Source organism: Centruroides vittatus, unplaced genomic scaffold, assembly GCF_030686945.1.
Source record: "Centruroides vittatus isolate TY-2023 unplaced genomic scaffold, ASM3068694v2 scaffold_435, whole genome shotgun sequence".
Taxonomy (NCBI): Eukaryota; Metazoa; Arthropoda; class Arachnida; order Scorpiones; family Buthidae; genus Centruroides; species Centruroides vittatus.
This window is the reverse complement of record NW_027122708.1, coordinates 7,894,728-7,915,374: the sequence shown is the minus strand read 5'-3', so window position 1 is coordinate 7,915,374 and position 20,647 is coordinate 7,894,728. Positions and strand designations below refer to the sequence as shown.

The following is a 20,647-nucleotide window of genomic DNA, read 5'->3' as shown; positions in this document are numbered from 1 at the left end:
AAAACAGAAAAAATTTTAACGGCTCTTAAAAAACATTTTATTTTAAGAGCCGTTTGTTCAATATCGTTGATGCCTGACGATGTCTATTACACATAGACAAAGACATTCATAAAATTTTTTCTGTTTTCAAGTTATGAACTGGTGATGGCTTATTTGGTGAGTGGTATAGTTATTTTTAATTGTTTTTCATTATATAGCAACTTTTCCAGATTTACTTCGATGACCCTGTATTATTAAATAATTAAAATTTTTTTATAAAAAAGAAATCATAGGATATATTAAATTAAAATTTATTAAAACAACATCCTCCTGAAATCTAAATAAAAGTAAAATTTTACAATGTATTTTTCAAATTTAACATAGTACAATCTATTATCATTATGTAAACAATCAACATGTTAATTAAACTAATAATAATTTTAGTTCTATTATTATATTATTATTATTTAGATTTTCCATCTTGAATAAAATCTTTAGACATAGTTACACCAGCCTGTATACCACTGCAAATGGTTGTTGGTAATTGAGCTAATCCTGAGAAGCAATACTTTACACCTGTTTAAAAAAAAAACTTATTTCAAATAAATAATTGTTTAATTCTACAAAATAAATAAATAAGTGAGCAAATATGATAGTCACTAAGTATTTTCTTCTGTAACTAGGAATATTTTTTCATTAAGAGGAAATAAAAACTAACTAGAAGACAAAGTAACTTAAGTAGCCTACATAACATCTTTAATAAAAATCAAATTTTTTTTCACTTATTTATAGTAAAAACAAATAATAGATTTTAAGCTTATAAAAAAATAAAATGAAATAAAATGACAATTTTTTCAGATTTCTGATGTTAGTCTCACATTTTCATATATGTTTCTTTTTATTCAATGTTTTTTGTTATTAACTTTGAACAAACTTTTTATAAAAGCATAAAGCACTATTAATCTCAATTTTTGTATTTCCTATATTCTGCTGTATGTTATATTGTTATTCAAGTTTTCTTAGTTCATTAATTAGGTTTGCCAACTGTTCAGAATTTTATGAATTGTATGGAATTTCAGTTATTTTTTAAAAAATTGTTTGGAAATGTTCTGATAAATAAATGAGTTGTTTTTTTAATTTGTCCCTTTTTTCCTCATGAGAAATTGTCATTCCTAACTGTAATCCAAATTATTTTCATTTTTGCTTTGTTACTTTTGTCGGTTCTTTTTTCAATTTTCTCTCTTTTCACTGTGTCTTAAAAGACTTATTTTAATCGTAGCCATTGTTGGTTTAGCAAAACCCATATGGGAAGCTGCAGGATAGTGACAGATAGAACCTGACATATCTGGGAGAAACTTCCATAAAAAATTTCTGGGGTTGCTCACTTGGATTTGATCCAAGCTCTTCCAGTTGTAAGATTATGCCTTAACCACTTCAGCCATCTAGCTGTTTCACACCATCATAATCATCAAGGGAAGGAAAAAAATGTTCCCAAATTTGTTTGTATCAGAGATTTTCTTTCACTCATTACTTTTTACACATTGGTGTCTTTTCATACTGTTTGAAATACTAGCCATATGTACAATTCCCACTCAAAGGCATTAAGAGGACCTTTTTTCTAGGCCTTTTTAGTGCCCTGAGGGCAACCTAATCATTTATTATCATTTAGAATATTAACTTATGTGAAACACCCAAACTCTAGCAGTAATTTTAAATATTAGGACAAGAATAAACATTTTCGGAGATCTTATGCCTCTATCTTTAAGTTCTGAAGTCTCTCAAACGTAGAACATTTGTGAGGAATATATGATGATGCTCTTAGCAAATGTTCTTTAATTTCTAAAAATAGAAGATCACATGTTGGATTGTTTAAAATTTAGTACTTACATGTTAAAATTGGTCGGTTAGTGCTAATGATGTGTCTGTTCTTGTGCGATTTTTTGTATCTTGTACACTCAAACCTGTTTTTGTGCGGTCTTTTTTGTGCGATTTTTTATACGTGCAATGTGTTTTGTGCAATTATTTTTGTGCAGTATACCAATTTGATTGAAATTCATATATTGCACACAAAAAATCACACAAAACAAATCGCACAAATAAAAAATCACACAAAAATAGACCGCACAAAAACAGGTTTGAGTGTATAAGACTCTCTATGCCTGGGCCAATGAGTTGCTGTCTTTATAGTTGATGACTGTTTCCTCCCTTGCCGCCTTGTAAATTTCTATTTTTTCCAGGTGCCATATTTGCATTTTGTAACTTGAGTAGTGTAAAAGTTTGGCTTGATCCAAATGTGTATGTATGGTACATCTCTAAGGCTAGAATGGATGGATAAAGCATTGATGTTTTGTTGCTCTTTTATCGATGTTATGTGCTCATGAAGGCATTGATGCATAGGTCTTGTAGTGGCCCCTATATACTGTAACCACTTTCCTATTCTGTTATCCATTATCAGTACTGTGTATACTCCTGGAAGGTTGCATCTGTTGATAGTATCTTTGTTGTTGCAGAGTAGCCTATAGATCTTTGGGATTCTCTTGTATACCACCATTTTCAAGTTCTGAATCTTTTGAACCCTGGAGGCATAAGATTGCCAAAAATGTTCATTCTAGTCTTAATATTTTATGTTACTGCTGGAATTTGGGTGTTTTATGTAAGTTGATTATTTCTCCAGTTAAATAGTTGTTGTTTATAAACTTAGAATAATAATTTATTCTGAATGGTAATATTGACATTAAGATCCATATCAGTATTTAATTTATCAAAATTGATTATGTTATAAATAAATTGCATAATTAATGTTAATTTATAAACATTGATAAAATAAAACTCTCTTCCTGCCTTGTAAAAATTAAAAAGTACTATAAAAAAATTATATATATTATATAAATATACCTGAATTCCAATATTCTGCAGTTTTCTGACTGAATTCATTCTTTTTAAAAAGCTGAAATTATAAAATTTAATTTAGTAATTTATTATATAATTATAGATTAAATAAGGTGTGTTATAATAATAATAATAATAACAACAACAACAACAAGAACAACAACAACATCATCTCTATTTCAATGTGAAAGTATGGAAATTTTTAAATATTGGTATAGACAATAGTATTTTTAATAGGATAATATACATTAATGATAAATCTATAGTAATACAATTGATTATACTGAATATATACTGAAAAGTGCTCCAAATAGGCAACAGTATTATGATAACAAGGATCATTTAAATGGTCCATCTTATTTAACATATTGTGTGCTTGTAATCTAGATAATTACTAAATATTTTATCAGTTTTTTTCACTTATTAGCAAAATAATTGATGAACTCTCAGATGATTGAGAAGACTCAATACTCTTAAGAAAACACAGTGAGGATTAGTAGTTGAGTGAGGATTAGCTTTACAAAACTGAGCAATTCTCTACTACACACAAAAAATTATCAGGATCTAACACCAGTTGATTGTACTGTACATCTGATATCTTCTATAGTCACAAATGTGAAACTGAGGATTATGCAGGTAAAAGGATGGAGGTAGCAACATTCTATATTATTATAAGGAGAGAAAAAAGAAATTATAGTTTTGTGCATGTACAATAATTTAGATTTTGTGGTTGGTAAATTTTACATATCTGTTGATAAAGAGAATTGATGCTGATCAGGTTTAAAAGAATTAAGTGGACAAAGAACTAGCATAGTCAATTAGCCAATGTCAATGCTCAGGATGAAAAAAAGAAAAAAGACTCTTCATTCTGGATGTCCCTCAGTTTTCATTTGAGTTTTAGCCAATTAAATATTTGGGATAGTTCCAAAATGTCCATTGTCAATTGACATAATAAAGTTTGCACCACTTGGTCAAAGTATGGAAAAAAAATGTAATAAAAGTTTATGTATTCAAGTTTTTGATGTTAATAAAAGGTTTTAGTTCCACAGCCTTTTTTCCTCTTACAATTGTTTGAGAAGAATAATTTGCTAATACTGTGAGCTGTCGTGTTTTATAATCTGTTGTTTATAAAGAATGGCATCTGAAATTGAGAAGTTAAAAATTTTTTGTTGCAAAAGTTTAGTCTGGAATCTCACAATAAGCTGTCAGGTTTGTTGGTAGCATTTTGTTAAAAATAAAAATAATCATCATTTAGATGCATTCATAATAAAAATTTCTTAAACATTGGCTATTCCCTATACTGAAAATAAGTCTCAAGAGGATGCATTTCATAACTATGAAGGACATCAAATAGATGTGATTGCTGAACTCCTAAAATATTCCGAGAGAAGCCTTCCAATGTGTGTGTGTGCATGTGCATGTCTTCAACATGCACATGCACACACACATTTGCCCCACATTTGAAGGATCCTACTTTGAAGATGATTAATTATCCTACCATTACAGTACTATACAGTGAGACTACCATATCTGTGGTCTCAGCAGCCTTGGTTAACTTGGTTCTGTGTAAATATACAAGATAAAGAACAAGAGCTAGAATACATCAGATCTTTAGGGCACCAATTTGAATTTAAACTGAAAAATATTGAAGCATTGATCAAGACATGCACAATAAAAAGAAAGTAAAGCAAATACAAGATGCACTAGCAGAATACACAGTGATGGAGTATAAAGCTCCCCTTGCTAAAATGTACAAGGAAATAGGTTGAGTAACAGGAAAAAGAATAATCTTCAAAACAAATCCAATAGTTTACAGGTTACTCCAGAAGGACAAACAGCCCATTGACCCTCCCTCTTAGTGCCCACAGGGCAGAAAGAGTTAAAAAAAAAAAAAAAGCTCATTGACTCTATACATGTACAGTACCAGGGATTTACAAAATACCCCTAAGAAGACAGCACAGTAAAGCAAGACTTATGTTATAATAGAGCTACTAATAGATCACTAGCAGCAAGAATTAAAGAGTATAAAGACATCAGTAAAGCCAACCCTAACACAGCACTCACAGCATACGTGCTTGCTGATCCCATCTCCATTTCAGTGGCACAGAACCATGCTAAAATAATACAGAAAATACAGAAGAGGCAGATAAAACACTCCGAAGCTTGGAAAATTTTAAAGTAACTCAAAAGTGGCAAGCAATCAATTTAGAGACTACTACAATGAAATATCAAGAGCATTGAAAGCACTACTAATGGAGGGATATAAGATTTATTTATTTATTCATATTTATTAAGTTTAATTTTAGTTTTATACATATATTTATTTATAGTAAGCCAATACTATTTTGTAGTTTTTATTCTATTTATTTTATTTTACTGTAAATTTTTGATAGTTATTGTATTTTTATATGAACAACAGACATTTGGCATGTGCATTTGAATTTGTATAATTATATTCTAATATGTTAATTTTCAAATTGAGTTAATAAGTACTATGCTGACAGTATTGTTCTATACTTAGAATGTATTCATCTTCTTTGAAGGTCATTAATTTTAAAAACAACTGAAAACGTTAAAATATAATTAAAAGTATACTGCATTTAAAGGTATCAGTATGAAATTAGTAGCATTATTTAAGTGCAATTTTTTCAAAGCAGTGCATATCTTTTTGTTTTTTAGTATTACCTCAAGTTTATATGAATTAATTCCTGGTATCATTTCATAATAACTTTGCAGAACTTGTAATGCTTTTGCTGATGTTTTATTGTCTGACCATATTCCTTGATCTACTGTAACATAAACTGCTCCACTTGCAATTCCTAATTTCAGTATATTCCTAATTTTAAAAAAAAAAATGTTTTTTTCAATGATATCATTATAAAACTGTTTTTTAAAACTAACTATTTTAATTATTAAAGAAAATAAATTAATATTAAAATAATTAAATCAAAATAAATTTAAAAAATAATAATAAAGTAAACAATTTTGTAATGTACAAATAATTCTCAATAAAAAATAGTACAAAGTCAACATTATTTTTCATAAAATTAACATTAATATAAATCCAAAACATATTATATTACTTTCCTGAATATCAAACAGTTATAAAACTTGGCATTATTATAAATAAATAAATCCTGCTAATTTCAGGAAACCAACTTTTTATTAAAAAAGAATATTGCCAATCTCCTTGTCTACATGAATTTTAGATGCAGACACAAATGTATTATGGAATAAACATCCATTAGTTAAAGAATAGGATAATATACACTAATGATAATTTTACAGCAATTTTATATGTTTTAGGACAGCATTGTACTATTATTAATGTACAGATTCATATGAAATTGGGAAAGCTTGGGTATGGTTAATGAATTTCATCAATTTCTCTTCTTTCTGCAAGAAGTTAATAGCAAAATTTGCCTAATTATATTTGTACAAAATTTCTGTTTTAAATGTTTACAATTTAAGCCTCATCCATCAGTTAATGTTCAATTCTGAGGATGACTGCCCAGACAGATTAAAACATTTGATTAATAAAATTTGTCTTAGAAGAAACTTAAATTATCATCATTATTCATCAGTTTAACAGATTTCTATGATCTATTTTACTTTAATTGTATTTTATTTAATTTATATTATTTATTTTAATTCAGAGTTATTTATTTTATTGTGTTTCACTTCACACTTATTTACATATTCTATTGTATTTGTTTCAAATCCAAAACTAACTATTCAGAATATTAATTTTGAATTTGTTCCAATTCTGTTATACTATTTTATAAACTGTTAATTCTAAGTATTTAATCTGAGGATTGTCAACTTTTGACTAAAGATGTTTCTTTTTATTAAGTTGGCTGCCTGAAATTAGCAGAATTTATTTATTTCTTAAATATGTATGTAAACACAAATCAATACATTCCTTTCCAGCAGAACAATTTATTTCACAAACGTTTTTGGCTTTCTTGATAAGTATTTCTTCAGATTACAACCATAACAAAAAGACTGTCATTACAACACAAAATGAAAATGGAACATTTTCAAATTGAACAAATAAAATTCAACAGAAAAAATTGATTTCAAACATATTTGAAAATTGAACACACTTCAAAAAGAATATCTCTAATTTAAATATTCAAATAATATTCAGGTATACAAATGTGCCGAAGGATTATGTAAGAATAAATATACACATATGAGAAAGGTCAAAAAAATTTTGTATTTACAATTTTCCTCGTGATTCTATTAGATGTACTAATACAGTAGAATATGCATTTACTGTAACTTTGAATATTATCAGAATTACATGTCCAAAAACCTATAGATTAAAATAGACTGATTACAATAAGCAAAGATTTTATGAATTTCAGTTATAATTATCATCTGTATGTAAATAGGCATTTAAGCTAACTTATCACACCACCAATCTCAATAAATGGCAACACAATCCTTATCATTCTTAATATGTGCCTCAAACAGTTTGCTCACAATACAGTATTTTAAATTGCTGGTATTTCTTACTTTAGTTAATGTAATAAGCAATGCATCTTTAACAATGAATTAGTTCGGAGAAATGCTGAAGTTTTTGACCCAGTTAATGGACTATCCTTAGCATAGACAGATAAAATGGAATTCCAATTTATCTACTTATAATTTATTTGATTATTGATTACAACTTATACTATATTTTTTTTTTAGGATTGTAAAATATATGTCAAAATGTAGATTTGAATATAAAGAGTAATATATGGGAACTGAAATTTAATAATATTGGGTTGTTCGGAAAGTTCGTAGCGATTTTTGATAGCCGACAGTTGAGACACCGATTGACGCAAAAATGATTAGAATTGTACAAACCAATGAATATTACGATAAATGACCTTGAGACGCGTTCGTTACAAAAAAAACCGTTAAGATTATTCAAATAGCGTTTAATTTGGCTCATTGCAAAAATGGATGCAAACAATGTGCATTATCGACACTTGTTTCTTTTCTTTTTTCGTAAACGCAAAAATGCTGTACAAACAGCAAAAAAGATATGTGATGTTTATGGTGGGAGTGCTGTATCAGAATCAACTGTTCGAAAGTGGTTTGCAAAATTTAAAACGGGTAATTTCAGCCTTGAAGATGCTCCTCGCTCAGGAAGACCTCCTGTTATTGAAGAGGACCAAATCAAAGCATTATTGGATGAAAACCCTCATTACACAACTCGAGAGATTGCAGACATAGTGAAGTCATCAAACAGTACTGTATTTCAACATCTAAAGAAGCTCGGATACGTGAATCGTTATGACATTTGGATACCTCACGACTTAACGGAAAAAAACTTACTGGATTGCATCTCCATTTGTGATTCTCTTGAAAGACGAAATGAAAATGACCCTTTTCTGAAACGTTTAGTGACAGGTGATGAAAAGTGGATCATTTATGACAACATCAGCCGAAAACGATTGTGGGGTAAGAAAAATGAATCACCATTAAAAACTCCAAAGGCCGGTCTTCATGCAAAGAAGGTCATGCTCACTGTCTGGTGAGATTGGAAAGGAATCCTGTACTACGAGCTGCTTCCACAGAATCAAACAATTGATTCTGATAAGTATTGTTCCCAATTGGATAAGCTGAACATGGCAATTAAAGAAAAACGTCCGGAACTGGCCAATAGAAAAGGCATTGTGTTTCACCAAGATAATGCCAGACCTCACACGTCTTTACGAACACGCCAAAAATTATTGGAACTAGGCTGGGATGTTTTACCCCACCCCCCTTACTCACCCGACTTTGACCCGTCGGACTACCATTTGTTCCGTTCTCTACAAAATTCCCTTCATGATAAAAACTTTGATACTTTGGAAGCTTGCAAAAACCACATGGATCAGTTTTTCACGGAAAAAACTGGAAAGTTCTACGAAGAGGGTATCATGAAGCTGCCCCATAGATGGCAACACGTCATTAAAAACAATGGCGCATACATAATGGAATAAAAGTATATTTTTAGTATTAAAACAATTTCTTTTATTTCTCTTAAAAATCGCTACGAACTTTCCGAACAACCCAATACATGATTTTGAATAAGCCTAGCTTCAGTTTTATTGATGAGACTATGTCTCGTCTCTATAAAATCATGATGCTGTCAACAGTTGCACACCTTAGTGGTATGGAGTACACATCAGGAGTTACAATTTGGCACAGAGTATTTGGTGCCCAAATCATGCACACATAAAATAAACCAGACTTGTAAGCAGTCAGGGGACCAAGAACCAGATAAAAAGAAAATACAAAATGCTGAGACTGCGTGAGTGTGAGATTTGTGCATGTGTTGCTCACACTCTCCGAGACAAAGTCTCGTCCCAAAAATGGATTCACCATTTTACTTATTTCTAAATATTACATATTCTGTAAAATTTTCAGTTCTTTAATTAAGCTATATTTCATGCTTTAAATGTTTATTATTATTGATCTGAATTCCTTGAAATAAAATTCTTAACATATCATATTGACTGATATTCAATGCCAATTCAATATTTAAGGATTATGTTAAGAAAATGTTTCTTTCATATTAAAAAATTTTCAACATTGTTTTAATAATATCGTTATTCTCAAATTATCCTAAATATATTTGGCTGCTCTTCTAATCAGTTCTGTAAAATTATTTTAAAAAATTAAAAACTAAACAATTTAATCATTTTGATTTTGTAAACATTTTTATTTGTTAAAAAGTAACTTCACTAAAAATACAAATTCTATGCTGTTAAACATATAATTAATTGATTTATACATTATATAAATCAAATTTAAAATTTATTATTTTTTTAGTTTTTTAAATTTAAATATCATCAGATATTAATTTATCAAAAACAATAAATATAATAAACTTAAGAAGCATTCAAATTATAATATTGGATTTTTAACATATCAATTAACTGATAAAATTCAAACATATTTTGCAAACAAAGTAAAACTTTTAAATTATTGAAAATTTATAAACAACAATATTAATTCATTTTGTTGATTTCAATTTTTTCTTGAAATACGATTCAGCATAGTGACCTCCAATTCCTTGAGAATGTTGGCCGATATAATTATTTTCTGGACTACATTCTGGCGATGGAAGTAATTTTAACTTCCGTTTACATCCACCTTGAACTGCTGTACCTGGAGACTTGTATGCATTATTATTAATTATAGTAGTAGGAATGTTTGAGATAGACAAAACTGGATAATTAATTCTCTTCTGAAATGGAAAAGATTCTTGCAGATTTACTGAATTATTTGGTGACAATGGTTTGCAAGTATTAAAGAAACCAGCAGAACCATTATAATTTTCTTTTGATACATTAAAATTGTTTAATCTGTATCTTTCTTGTTTAAATATTAAACTATTATTTTTGTTATAATTCATATCAGTATTTAGGAGTCTGTTCTGATTATAAAATGTACTTTTACCCAATACCTTATTCAAGTAATCATAATTTACGTTATCAAGTTGGAAAAGATTCAATGGTGTTTGTGGTAATGAATAGGTTTCCACAGTTTTATATGGAGCACACAAATTATTCAATTTTGCAGTTGTCTGTGGTTGAAGGAAAACTGGCTGTAAAATTTGTAATGGTTTTAAATTATTTTGATTGATTTGGTTTCTTTGGAAAATTCTTTGATACAGATTACAAGATTCTTGTGATTTTATCTGTGGAAAAGTTGATACAGAAAATACAGGCATTGATAATAAAGGACTGAAAACTTTCTTCTTCTTTATATCAGCTATAAGCTTATCATGCAGTTTAATAGCAGGGATGGCTGGGCTAGCTAAAGATATTCTTATAACTTTGTTTTTCAATTCATAATTTTTCAATTTAAAACTAGTTATTTCTGCTTCTTTTGAGATATTATATTCTATTAATCCAAAACCAACAGCTTGCCCATTAATAAATGCTAGTTGACAATATAATGGGTTTGCTTCACAACTAAAGATCTTTCTGAAATCACCCAAATTACAGTAATTTAATGGAAGATTATCCACATATAGGCATTTTGAATACAGATCACTATATTTTAATATTCTGTGATCAAGCCAATCACAATGCAGTATTCCACTTTTAATTTCTTTACCATGTATGAGATTACGAGCTTGACATGCTACAGCTCTGCTACAATACTGGACCAAGCCATAACCTTTATTCTCATCACTTTTATGATCGTATATCAAAAAATAATTGGTAACTGGGCCAAATTTGTTGACCAATTCACTAAACTGACAATCTGTAAATGTTGATGGTAAATTTGATATGCACAAAAAATCATCCTTTGTTGAATATTTAACATGAATACTTCGGTCTTTCACTTTTGCAGGAATTTCGTGATTACATAAAAGAGGATCAAAACTTTCCGGTTCACACAAAATTATTGTTGCTATCTGTGAAATCCGATTAATTTCGATACTTTTTATAGAAAGAAAAGAAAGAGCAGTTTTCAAATCATTTTCCTCGATTTCAGATACTACATTTGTAACTTTAATCGTTCTTCCTTCGTGGAATTTTTTAATGGAGCTCCTCCAATTCTCACGGAACTTTCCTTGCACAGAGTGTTTTTTATCTTCCATTTCCATTCAATAAGTCTCAAGATCAAATCAATTCGAACAATCAAGAAATCCTTAAAATCGTACACTTTTTCGAATTAACCGCCCACCATACACAGGGATGACATCACATTACCCATGATTCCATAAAGTAACCATAAACATGGTTATTACCAGCTGTAAGAATTTTACCTAGCTCACGAAGATTCGTAATTTATACGTTTTCTTTTAGTAATAAATACTTAAAAATCATGGTATAATAAGTTTGTTTAATTCTGAAAATGTTTTAAAAAATTGTCGCAAATTATTCCTGTAATAAAGTAAAATTCCTAAATTTCTGTAAATACGGTTGTTAAACATCGTTTTTATACGTTTATTAGCACACCCGAATATTTGTAGATAAATTATAAACAATATCTTACTTGATAATTTTCATTTCCTATAAATTCTTTCATAGGACAGACTTGCACTCACTTATGTCTTCGTTAATAGAAATCAGATGGCGCTTGCAGAATAAGTTTGAGTTTATGTCCTAAATACAATATTGTACTAATTTAACGTAAAATGTTTCTTTAGGACATATTCCTGTAGATATATGCTATTATTCTTATAGTTCACAAATATTTTTCAATTGAAAATGTAAAATAAAAAACAAAAATGGTTTTAAAAATTTTCTGATTTTAATTGGCGTATTTGATAAGGAATGTTTAATTTGCTATGTCATTATTCCTTATTTATTTATTATTTACTCATTTTTAAATTGTAACTTATTCCTTCAGACGTTAAGGTCCAGGCCCGCAAGCGGCCAAGCTATTTCATTCTCTGAACACTGGGAGTTCGATCGTGGGTTCGCGCCTCTCCAGGACGAGCTGGCCACGTGGAGTTTTCCGGGTTTTCTCCACGTCTGTAACGCTCGAATTGGGGCCAGTTACCCTTCAAATGACCTCCCGGAAAGTATTTCCCCCTAGGTAGATCGCCTAAGTGTTGAGTTGCCGTAACTTAACTAAACCAGCAAACAAATATTAAGATCCGGTGCATACATCTGGTTTTTACAAGTACGGTGTCGGTGTCGCTGGAACGTTGGAACGCAGACGCAAAAATAAATACACACTATATTGCGAAATGACACAGAAAGCATTCTGCCGTCATCAGAGATAGATGTATATCGAAGAAAACGTGTAATTTTCGCTTATCTTGTATACAAAATATATATTTTGAAAGAGATAAAAGAGATGAGTTTGGATACATCCATTTATTGATTCTTTTATTAACTTTTAAAGTTATATATGCCTTAATACCGTGAATATACATAATAAAGTTTTTTAATATAAACTGTTTTTTTTCAATTATTGTTTTAGTGTAAAATAATTTTACATAAAAATCTATAATTTTGACACTTGGTGTAACATAACTACACGTTGGTTTGCGGCAAATCATCGGATGTTTGCAGCCATCAACGTACAACAAGATACTAAAAGGCCGGAGTTGCGTTTAAAGCGTCGTCGGGATCTACAGCACATATTGTACGCAAGATGGACGTGCGGCGACGTAACCTCGCTGGAGGTATGTGTGCAGAACCCCATCCAGCTTATAGTATTGTTTAAAAACGTTCGACCCGGCCTAAAAATGACAATTTTCTCACGTCATGGAATCGAATAAGTCCACTATAGAGACGATTGGATATGAGGAATCTAGAACGCTTAACAGCCCTGACAAGAGAAGAAGACGTTGCAGTAGCAATGGTGCTCGGGAGCTTGTTTTTTAAATCTAACTTTCTCTCCGTTTCATTTACATAATTTTTCATACATGAATAATCAAATTTATATATTATAATATATACAAAATTATATATTATAACTTTATCTCGTTATAATATATTAGATTTATTATTAATATTTATATTATTACAATTTAATTTTGTTTGCAATGAATTATTAAATTCCGGGACTATTCTTATGTTATAAAATTGAAACTTTAAATTTTCAAAAACTCCATTTTGGCAAACAATTTTATAAATTTTATTTCGATTATTAGTACTTTGGTTCGACGTTAAATTTCTATTTTTGATTTCAATTAAGTTGAAAAATTTAATCAGACCCGTTTCCATTAGATCTATCGAAGGCTCTTTGACTTTTTTCTCCTCAACAGGACAATGTCTCATTATTCATATAGCCTAGAAATAATTTCTGAAATAAGTTCGTAAGACATTGACAGAGTCCCACGTGAAACATCGTTACGTGGATAGATCTCACGTTCCTTCCCTAAGAAGCTTCGACCACAGATTTGTTTGGATAATCATCCAGACAAGAAGGAATTCTCAGCTATGGCCGCTAGAATAGAGAATTCATCTATTGCAAATGACGAATGGGATTCCAGAAATATTAGCCACAAGCAACAATTACAACATTTTGAAAGACTTCGTTTGCTCTCAGGACGAAGAACCTATGCTCCGAATGAATAAATATAGTTTTGTTTATTCCTTGCAACAACATGCCAGGCCCGATTTCTCATCACCCGGTCGTACTCATTGTGTGCCTGGCCAACCCACGATAAGTATGAAAAAAAGACATTCTTGGTGCGCACGGGTGGAAAGAGCCAAAAAAATTTATATATACAGTAGAAATATTTCTGACATAATAATTTGAAAAACATACATTTGTATATTTTTTATCTTGAAATGTTTTATTTATTAATAAAGAATATTTTAAGTACTGACAATTAGTGTTATCTGAACACATTATATACTAGTATGTATAAAAATACCTTGGCATAATTTGTAAGCAAAGCAAGGTTAACACGATTACTGGAATATCCTGTTAACCTTGTTTTGAAAGTAAGTCATGTAAAATTTGAAATATCAATCGGTCTGTCTATTAAATTAAGTGGTCATTTTACCTTTCAGAAACTTAATAAAATTCTTGTTTATATAAAGAATATATTTACACCTTTTAAATAATTTGAAATTAATAAAACAATACATTTTATTTATAAAATAGAGTAATTATTTTTTAAAGATAATATTATTAAATACTACTCTTTTAAAAATAATTATACAAAATATAGAAAATATAAAAAATGCATGTTATTATTTAATAATAATAGATACTGTATTTTCTTATACACGATATATTAATGAATTATCTGATTTTACAATAACGTACTGCAGCAAGATTAACTGTTTATGCAACATTAGCTGAGGAACCCGGCTTCGCTCGGGATGATGATATATTAAGCAAAGATAATATACAAGGTGCGTCTGCAGAAAATTTTCCAGGGGGAAAAGCTTGGTGATGAATAATTACATCAATAAATTTTTATTTAATTTTTTGGGGGTTTTTCACAAGTAGATTATAGAATGCAGTCATGGTCGAGGGTGTAAGGTTACATATCTCAATCATTTTTAAGATTATAATTTGTGGAATTTTTTACTTGATTCCACAGAAGGACAAGTGCCCTGTTTGCTGCTCTCTGATCAATTATATTCCTGTCAGAGCGGCACATAGCCTAATAGAACAAAAAGAGGCAGCTATTCAGATTGTACGGCCTTATATCGTTTCAAAACAAATCTAAATCAAAACATTAATAGTAGGCCTAGTAAAGTGCAAAACTTAACTCATTATCATAAATTATATATTTTCGTCATTTAAAAAATAATTCGTATTTGCTACACAGAAATTTATAACTGAATTCTGAACTTTTTCAAATATATTTATTATTGATCATTCATAATTCCAGTACAATTTATGAAAGCCGTACGAGTAATGAATATATGATGTATGAAATCCGTCTATTTGATATTTGCATAATAACAGCCGGATACAATTTTGCAATTTTTATAAAGAATTTTTAATTTAGTTATTTTTTGCTATTGCAATTATCTGGTATTTATAATAATAATAATAAATTGTAAAACTCGTGTTGAATTTCTAATAATCCATTCCAATAATTATGCATTTGTCAGGTGTAACAAACTATCACCACCATCTTTTAACGACGACAACATTTTTAAATCTATGCGAAATAATCAAATATGCCATTTTCAAGTTATATTAGACAATAACAATTGAAAGAATTGTCTTCTAAATTTAACTGAGCAGAGGAATATATCTAAATATATAAAAACTAGTAAAACATTTAATAATTTGAAGATTGCCAACATAATAGCGAGGTTGCGGCCAAAGTTTTCAGCGCGAAAAGTGAACGTTGGACGTTCAGTCCAACGTTCACTTTTCGCGCTGAAAACTTTGGCCGCAACCTCGCTATTTTTTGATATACACTCACTGCCATAAAAATTAACTCACCAAGGAGAAGGAGTTGTAGGAATCGAACGAAATTGTGCATGTACGAGTGTAACAGTGATATAAGTAGACCAAATGATTACAAAGTGAAAGCAAAAGGATCATTTATTGCAGGAAAAACTATGAAAGGAGGTTCTAGTATCCTATTGGACGGGGGCGAATTCTCTGGGCTTGCTTAGTATGCGCCGCATGCTTAAGAGAAAGTTTTGACTGTCAATATACTTTTTATATGAGAACAAATATGCCAATAATAATTTATTCTAACATGTAAACTTTTATCATTTGTGTTTACTTTTACATTGGCAGCTAGCGGCTAGCCGTTTTACGTAAGTGCCATGCTTGCGGGAACTGGATCGCTTGCTCGTGTGGAAGTTTGCCGCAGCAAACAAGTGCGCGCGCATGACGTCATTAGAAGCGTTTAACACGGCCAGATTGTATCGAAAGCTTGCGGTATCCAGTCAGCATATATGTATTGTGTAGAGGGGCGGATCTACATAGAGATTAATAGGGCTTAAGCCCTGGGTCCCCAGTGTCAAGATGCCTACAAAATTTGAATTATCATCATAATTTTTAATACTTTTTCATTATAATATATTTCATATATTTCATGTGTAGATATAATGGGCGTTATAATAGTCCATACTTTTTTATTCACATCAAATAACGTTTCTGCCTATTGTTTAGTGCTAGAGTAGGCCTATTATTCTTTTAACTTTTAGCATGCCCAAAAATTTTGGTCAAGATTCGCCCCTGCTATTGGGCCACCTCTAGAGTGAATACACTATGTGATACTAGCGAGCATGGAGGCATACAGGTGGCGAACATGGAGGCATATGGTGTCCTGCCGGCATCTCAGTCCACAGTTGCTACAAGCGGTCCTCTAGTTCTGCCAAATTCCTAGGCGGTCCAATTTGGCTTCCTAGGTGATTTCAGACATGTTCGATCGGTGACAGGTCAGGGGTCCGGGCAGGCCAGGGAAGTGTGGCAATGTGCCGGAGGCAGTCCTGTGACATTCTTGTTGTGTGGTCGAGCATTGTCCTATTGGAAAATGGCTCTTGGGAGCCCTGCCATGAGAAGCAACACATATGGCTGCAGGATGTCACTAACATACCTCTGGGCTGTCATGGTCTCTTGGATCACTACTAGAGGTGACCGGCTGTTCTATGTAATGGCACCCCAAACCATCACACCAGCTGTGGGAGCGGTGTGCCACTCAAAAGCGTAGGCAAGATTGAGGTGTTCACGAAATCTCCAGGCATGAACACGGCAGTGCCCAAACTGAATCTGAATTCGTCACTGTAGATGACCCGCTTCCATTCTATTGTGGTCCAATCCCATCGGGAATGACATCACTCCGAATGGAGGCAACAGTGGATGGTGTCAATTGCAGCACACGTAATGGCTGCCGCGACACCAAATGTTCCTCATCCAGGCACCCCGAAGTGGTAGATAGACAGACACACAGAGGCTTTAATGATGGCACTGTGTCCAGATGGCAGACAATGATACGACCATCTATTGGGTTGTTCGGAAAGTAATTTGATTTTTTTATTACAAGAGGAATTAGATGTATTTTTACCAGCCAATTTTATTTTAAACCACATTTTCATTATATACTTCTACAGCTGACATTTTAAGGCATTAATTGTAAAAAATTTTGTTTGATTCTGTACAATAGTTTTTTTTCGGTGTTCAATCAAATTTGGAAAATCGAAAGTATCATTTTCGGCATATTTTGCTTTTTTATAACTAAAAAACCAAAATGCTGTTCAAACAAGAAAAAAATTGTGGTACATGTTTGGAGAAGATATGTTGAGAGAAAGACAGTGCCAAAACTGGTTTACAAAATTGCGTTCTGGCAATTTTAATATCGAAGATACACCACATTCTGGATGGTCATTTGAAGCCAATGAAAACAAAATAAAGGTACTGATTGAAGCAACACTACGTGAAATCACTAAGAGATTAAATCTGTTAAATTGAACCGTTTATTATTACTTGAAACGAATTGGTTTCGTTTCAAAACTCGATATATTGGTTCCACATGTTATAAATAATGAGAGATGCTCTCTATGGTGGGATTTTAAAGAAATTTGTTTTTGACTTTTACCAGACAATTTAACAATTGATTCGAAAGTGTACTGCCATCGAGTGAACAAATTGAGTAATATCATCAAACAGAAAAGGCCAGAATGGATCAACAAACAAAGTGTAGTGTTTTGCCATGATAATGCCAAATTTCACACAAGTTTGGTAACTCGTCAGAAACTGTTATAGCTTAGATGGGATGTGTTATCACACCAATCATATTTGTCAGATCAGGCACACTCAGATTATTACTTGTTCCGGTCTATACAAATTTTTTTTAACTGTAAGACATTTACTTGAAATGACAATGTCAAAAATCACTTGGATCAGTTTTTTGTAAACAACGATCAAAATTTTTATGAATGTGAAATCATGCTACTACCAGAAACAATGACAACAGGTATTTGACCAAAATGGTCAATATATAATTCAATAAAATATTTATTTATTATAAGAATATTACGTTTATTTTTCTACGGAAAAAAACGAAATTACTTTCCGAACAACCCAATATATGCACGCTTGTCAGAGGACAGGCGGTTCTCTCAGCAAGTGGCCTGCCAAGGGCATCCTGTGCTTGGGCGTCGTGTGTGCGAGCTCTCTCTCGTCTACTAGTTCCAACACCTCCTCAGAGTGTTGTCAGAATGGCCTAGATGGCGGGCTATTCAGCGAGATGACCATCCGGCTTATCTCAAACCGATGATCCTTCCCCTCTCAAACTCTGTTAGTTGTTTACGTGGTCTTTGATTGCGAGAAAAGGCATCTCTAGTGATACAGAGTCATTCTGCAGCAGGTAAACTACAGACAGGATGCCTTTGTGCGCTTTTTTTATAGGCCAAGGGGAACTCAGTTTAACGTCCTCTGTTGGCATTACGCAATGAGCCATCACTCTATAACTCTAATCATTTCCATATTTGCACAAGACTTATCTGCATGCCAAGTTTCACAGCGATACGACAACTCCTTTTTGATGCGCTAATTTTTATGGCAATGAGTGTATATTCTCTAAAATTTCTCAAAAACCAGAGTCACTAAAATAAAAATTGCATATCTTTCAAAATAAACTTGTCAGAGAACATTTCTGATTCGAAAATAAAATTCTCAAATTTGGTGGAAGTTATCAATTTTTAAAAATTTTTTTAGTCTTATGGATACTGAGGGGACATTTTTTTTAACATGTCAAAGGAGTAGGCTGACACTTCAAAGGTGTCAGCCTACTCCTTTAACATGATTAAAATGATACAAATTGACAATCTAATTTTACAATAAACATATTTGACTAAAAAAAAATTATCATAATAAAAAATTCGATTTCTTCATTCGTCGAAGAAATTGTAAACAATTATTATATGCGAACTCTTGCCACTTTCTATTTCTGCTTTGCTTTTGAGTAAATGTTTTAATTGTACAGCATGACAAAAACAGTATGTTCTTACAAATCCACTTATACCAGAAGCTACTTTTTTTTAATTTCATTAATATATTTCGACAAAACTTTAAAAAAGATTTTATAAACATTAAAAAGAGCGCCAAAATTTTCTGAAAAAAATAAGAAAAAAACATAGATTTTAAGTTTTTAAATCTTCACTTTATGATTATTTGCATTCTTAGATGTTTCATAGCTATTTTCCAACTGATACGTGACTTCTGCAGCTTCAATTCCAAAAGGTTCACGACCTCGTCATGCTTAGACATTGTTATTTCAGTTAGAATTGCATAATTTTTTAAGTCTAAAAATAATAATTGTAATTTTATGCATTATAAATATCTTTAATAAAATTTTAAATATGGTAAAATAAAATGAATACTTTTTATAAGCACGAAATGATATGTCATGACACATTTTTTCATGGATTTATCTTGTTTTAACAAGTTGCTAATTCTTTGTGTTTTTATCAATAAAATAGAAAGTTTTCGACATAATTATTTAATAATATTAGTTAAACAGCTTTGTTATTTAAAAGTTTTGGAACAATAAACAATTGTCCATATGTTACAATTGTTTACTGGATACTTAATAAAATTTTATATGAAATATTAGGATAATATTTTTCTATAATTGTATATATCAATATATATTCAGCATGCTGATGCTGTAATTAACGTACTGAAAAAATTGAATAAAAATATTTATGTTTAGTTTTTCCAATAAACTAAATTATATCAAATTTATATCAACAATTTAAGCGTTGTAGAATTATTTAGAATCATAGTAAGTAACAAAGAATGCTTTTACCAAAAGAAATTCCTCACTGATTAAAATCACCATTCATTTATATTATAGATATAATTTTTTACTTCCTTGAATTAATTCTGTTAGAAAAGTATGGTGAGAATTGTTATATAATTGGTTAAGCGTGATAGATTAAGGGAAAATTCTCTAGTCAATGTCGAGATAAACGTCAGTCTCCTATTGTTCTTATTCCTGAGTGATAATATAATGATATTATTTGATCGTTTTCTGTTTGATTATACGGGAAAATTACTGATAATGGGAATATAATCTTAAAATATTATATCGAGATATCGTATATCTATAATATACAATACACACAATGTATATATTTATATAAAATTCATTATATTTTAAAAATTTATTTAGCTGCCGCTATTACTTATACATATTGTGTATACTGCAGTATGTTCGTGAAAGTCTAAGCCAGTATTTCCAAATAATGGGAAACAGACCAGCTAAAGTCATTAAAAGAAAAATTGTAAAGTATTTGAAAAAGGTGCAAAATTGGGCTAGTAGTCATAAAATATAAAACTAATCTATCAAGTTATGAATTTAATATATATTTTTAAAGTGAGTTGCAGAACA

At 30.7% G+C, this 20,647-nt stretch overlaps 2 protein-coding genes across 2 annotated transcripts; both read right to left on the bottom strand.

The window, feature by feature from the left end:
* Positions 1-269: 269 nt before the first annotated feature.
* Positions 270-11,973, bottom strand: QIL1 (MICOS complex subunit MIC13 homolog QIL1). Its single transcript, XM_067287024.1, has 4 exons — positions 11,863-11,973; positions 5,554-5,704; positions 2,875-2,926; positions 270-555 (listed from the first exon to the last, which is right to left on the bottom strand). The coding sequence occupies exons 1-4, from the start codon at positions 11,874-11,876 to the stop codon at positions 443-445; spliced, it is 330 nt and encodes a 109-aa protein (XP_067143125.1). The 5' UTR covers positions 11,877-11,973; the 3' UTR covers positions 270-442.
* Positions 9,767-11,702, bottom strand: LOC136989006 (ribonucleoprotein PTB-binding 1-like). Its single transcript, XM_067287023.1, has one exon. It carries the CDS (start codon positions 11,468-11,470, stop codon positions 9,866-9,868), a length of 1,605 nt encoding a protein of 534 aa, XP_067143124.1. The 5' UTR covers positions 11,471-11,702; the 3' UTR covers positions 9,767-9,865.
* Positions 11,974-20,647: the final 8,674 nt, after the last annotated feature.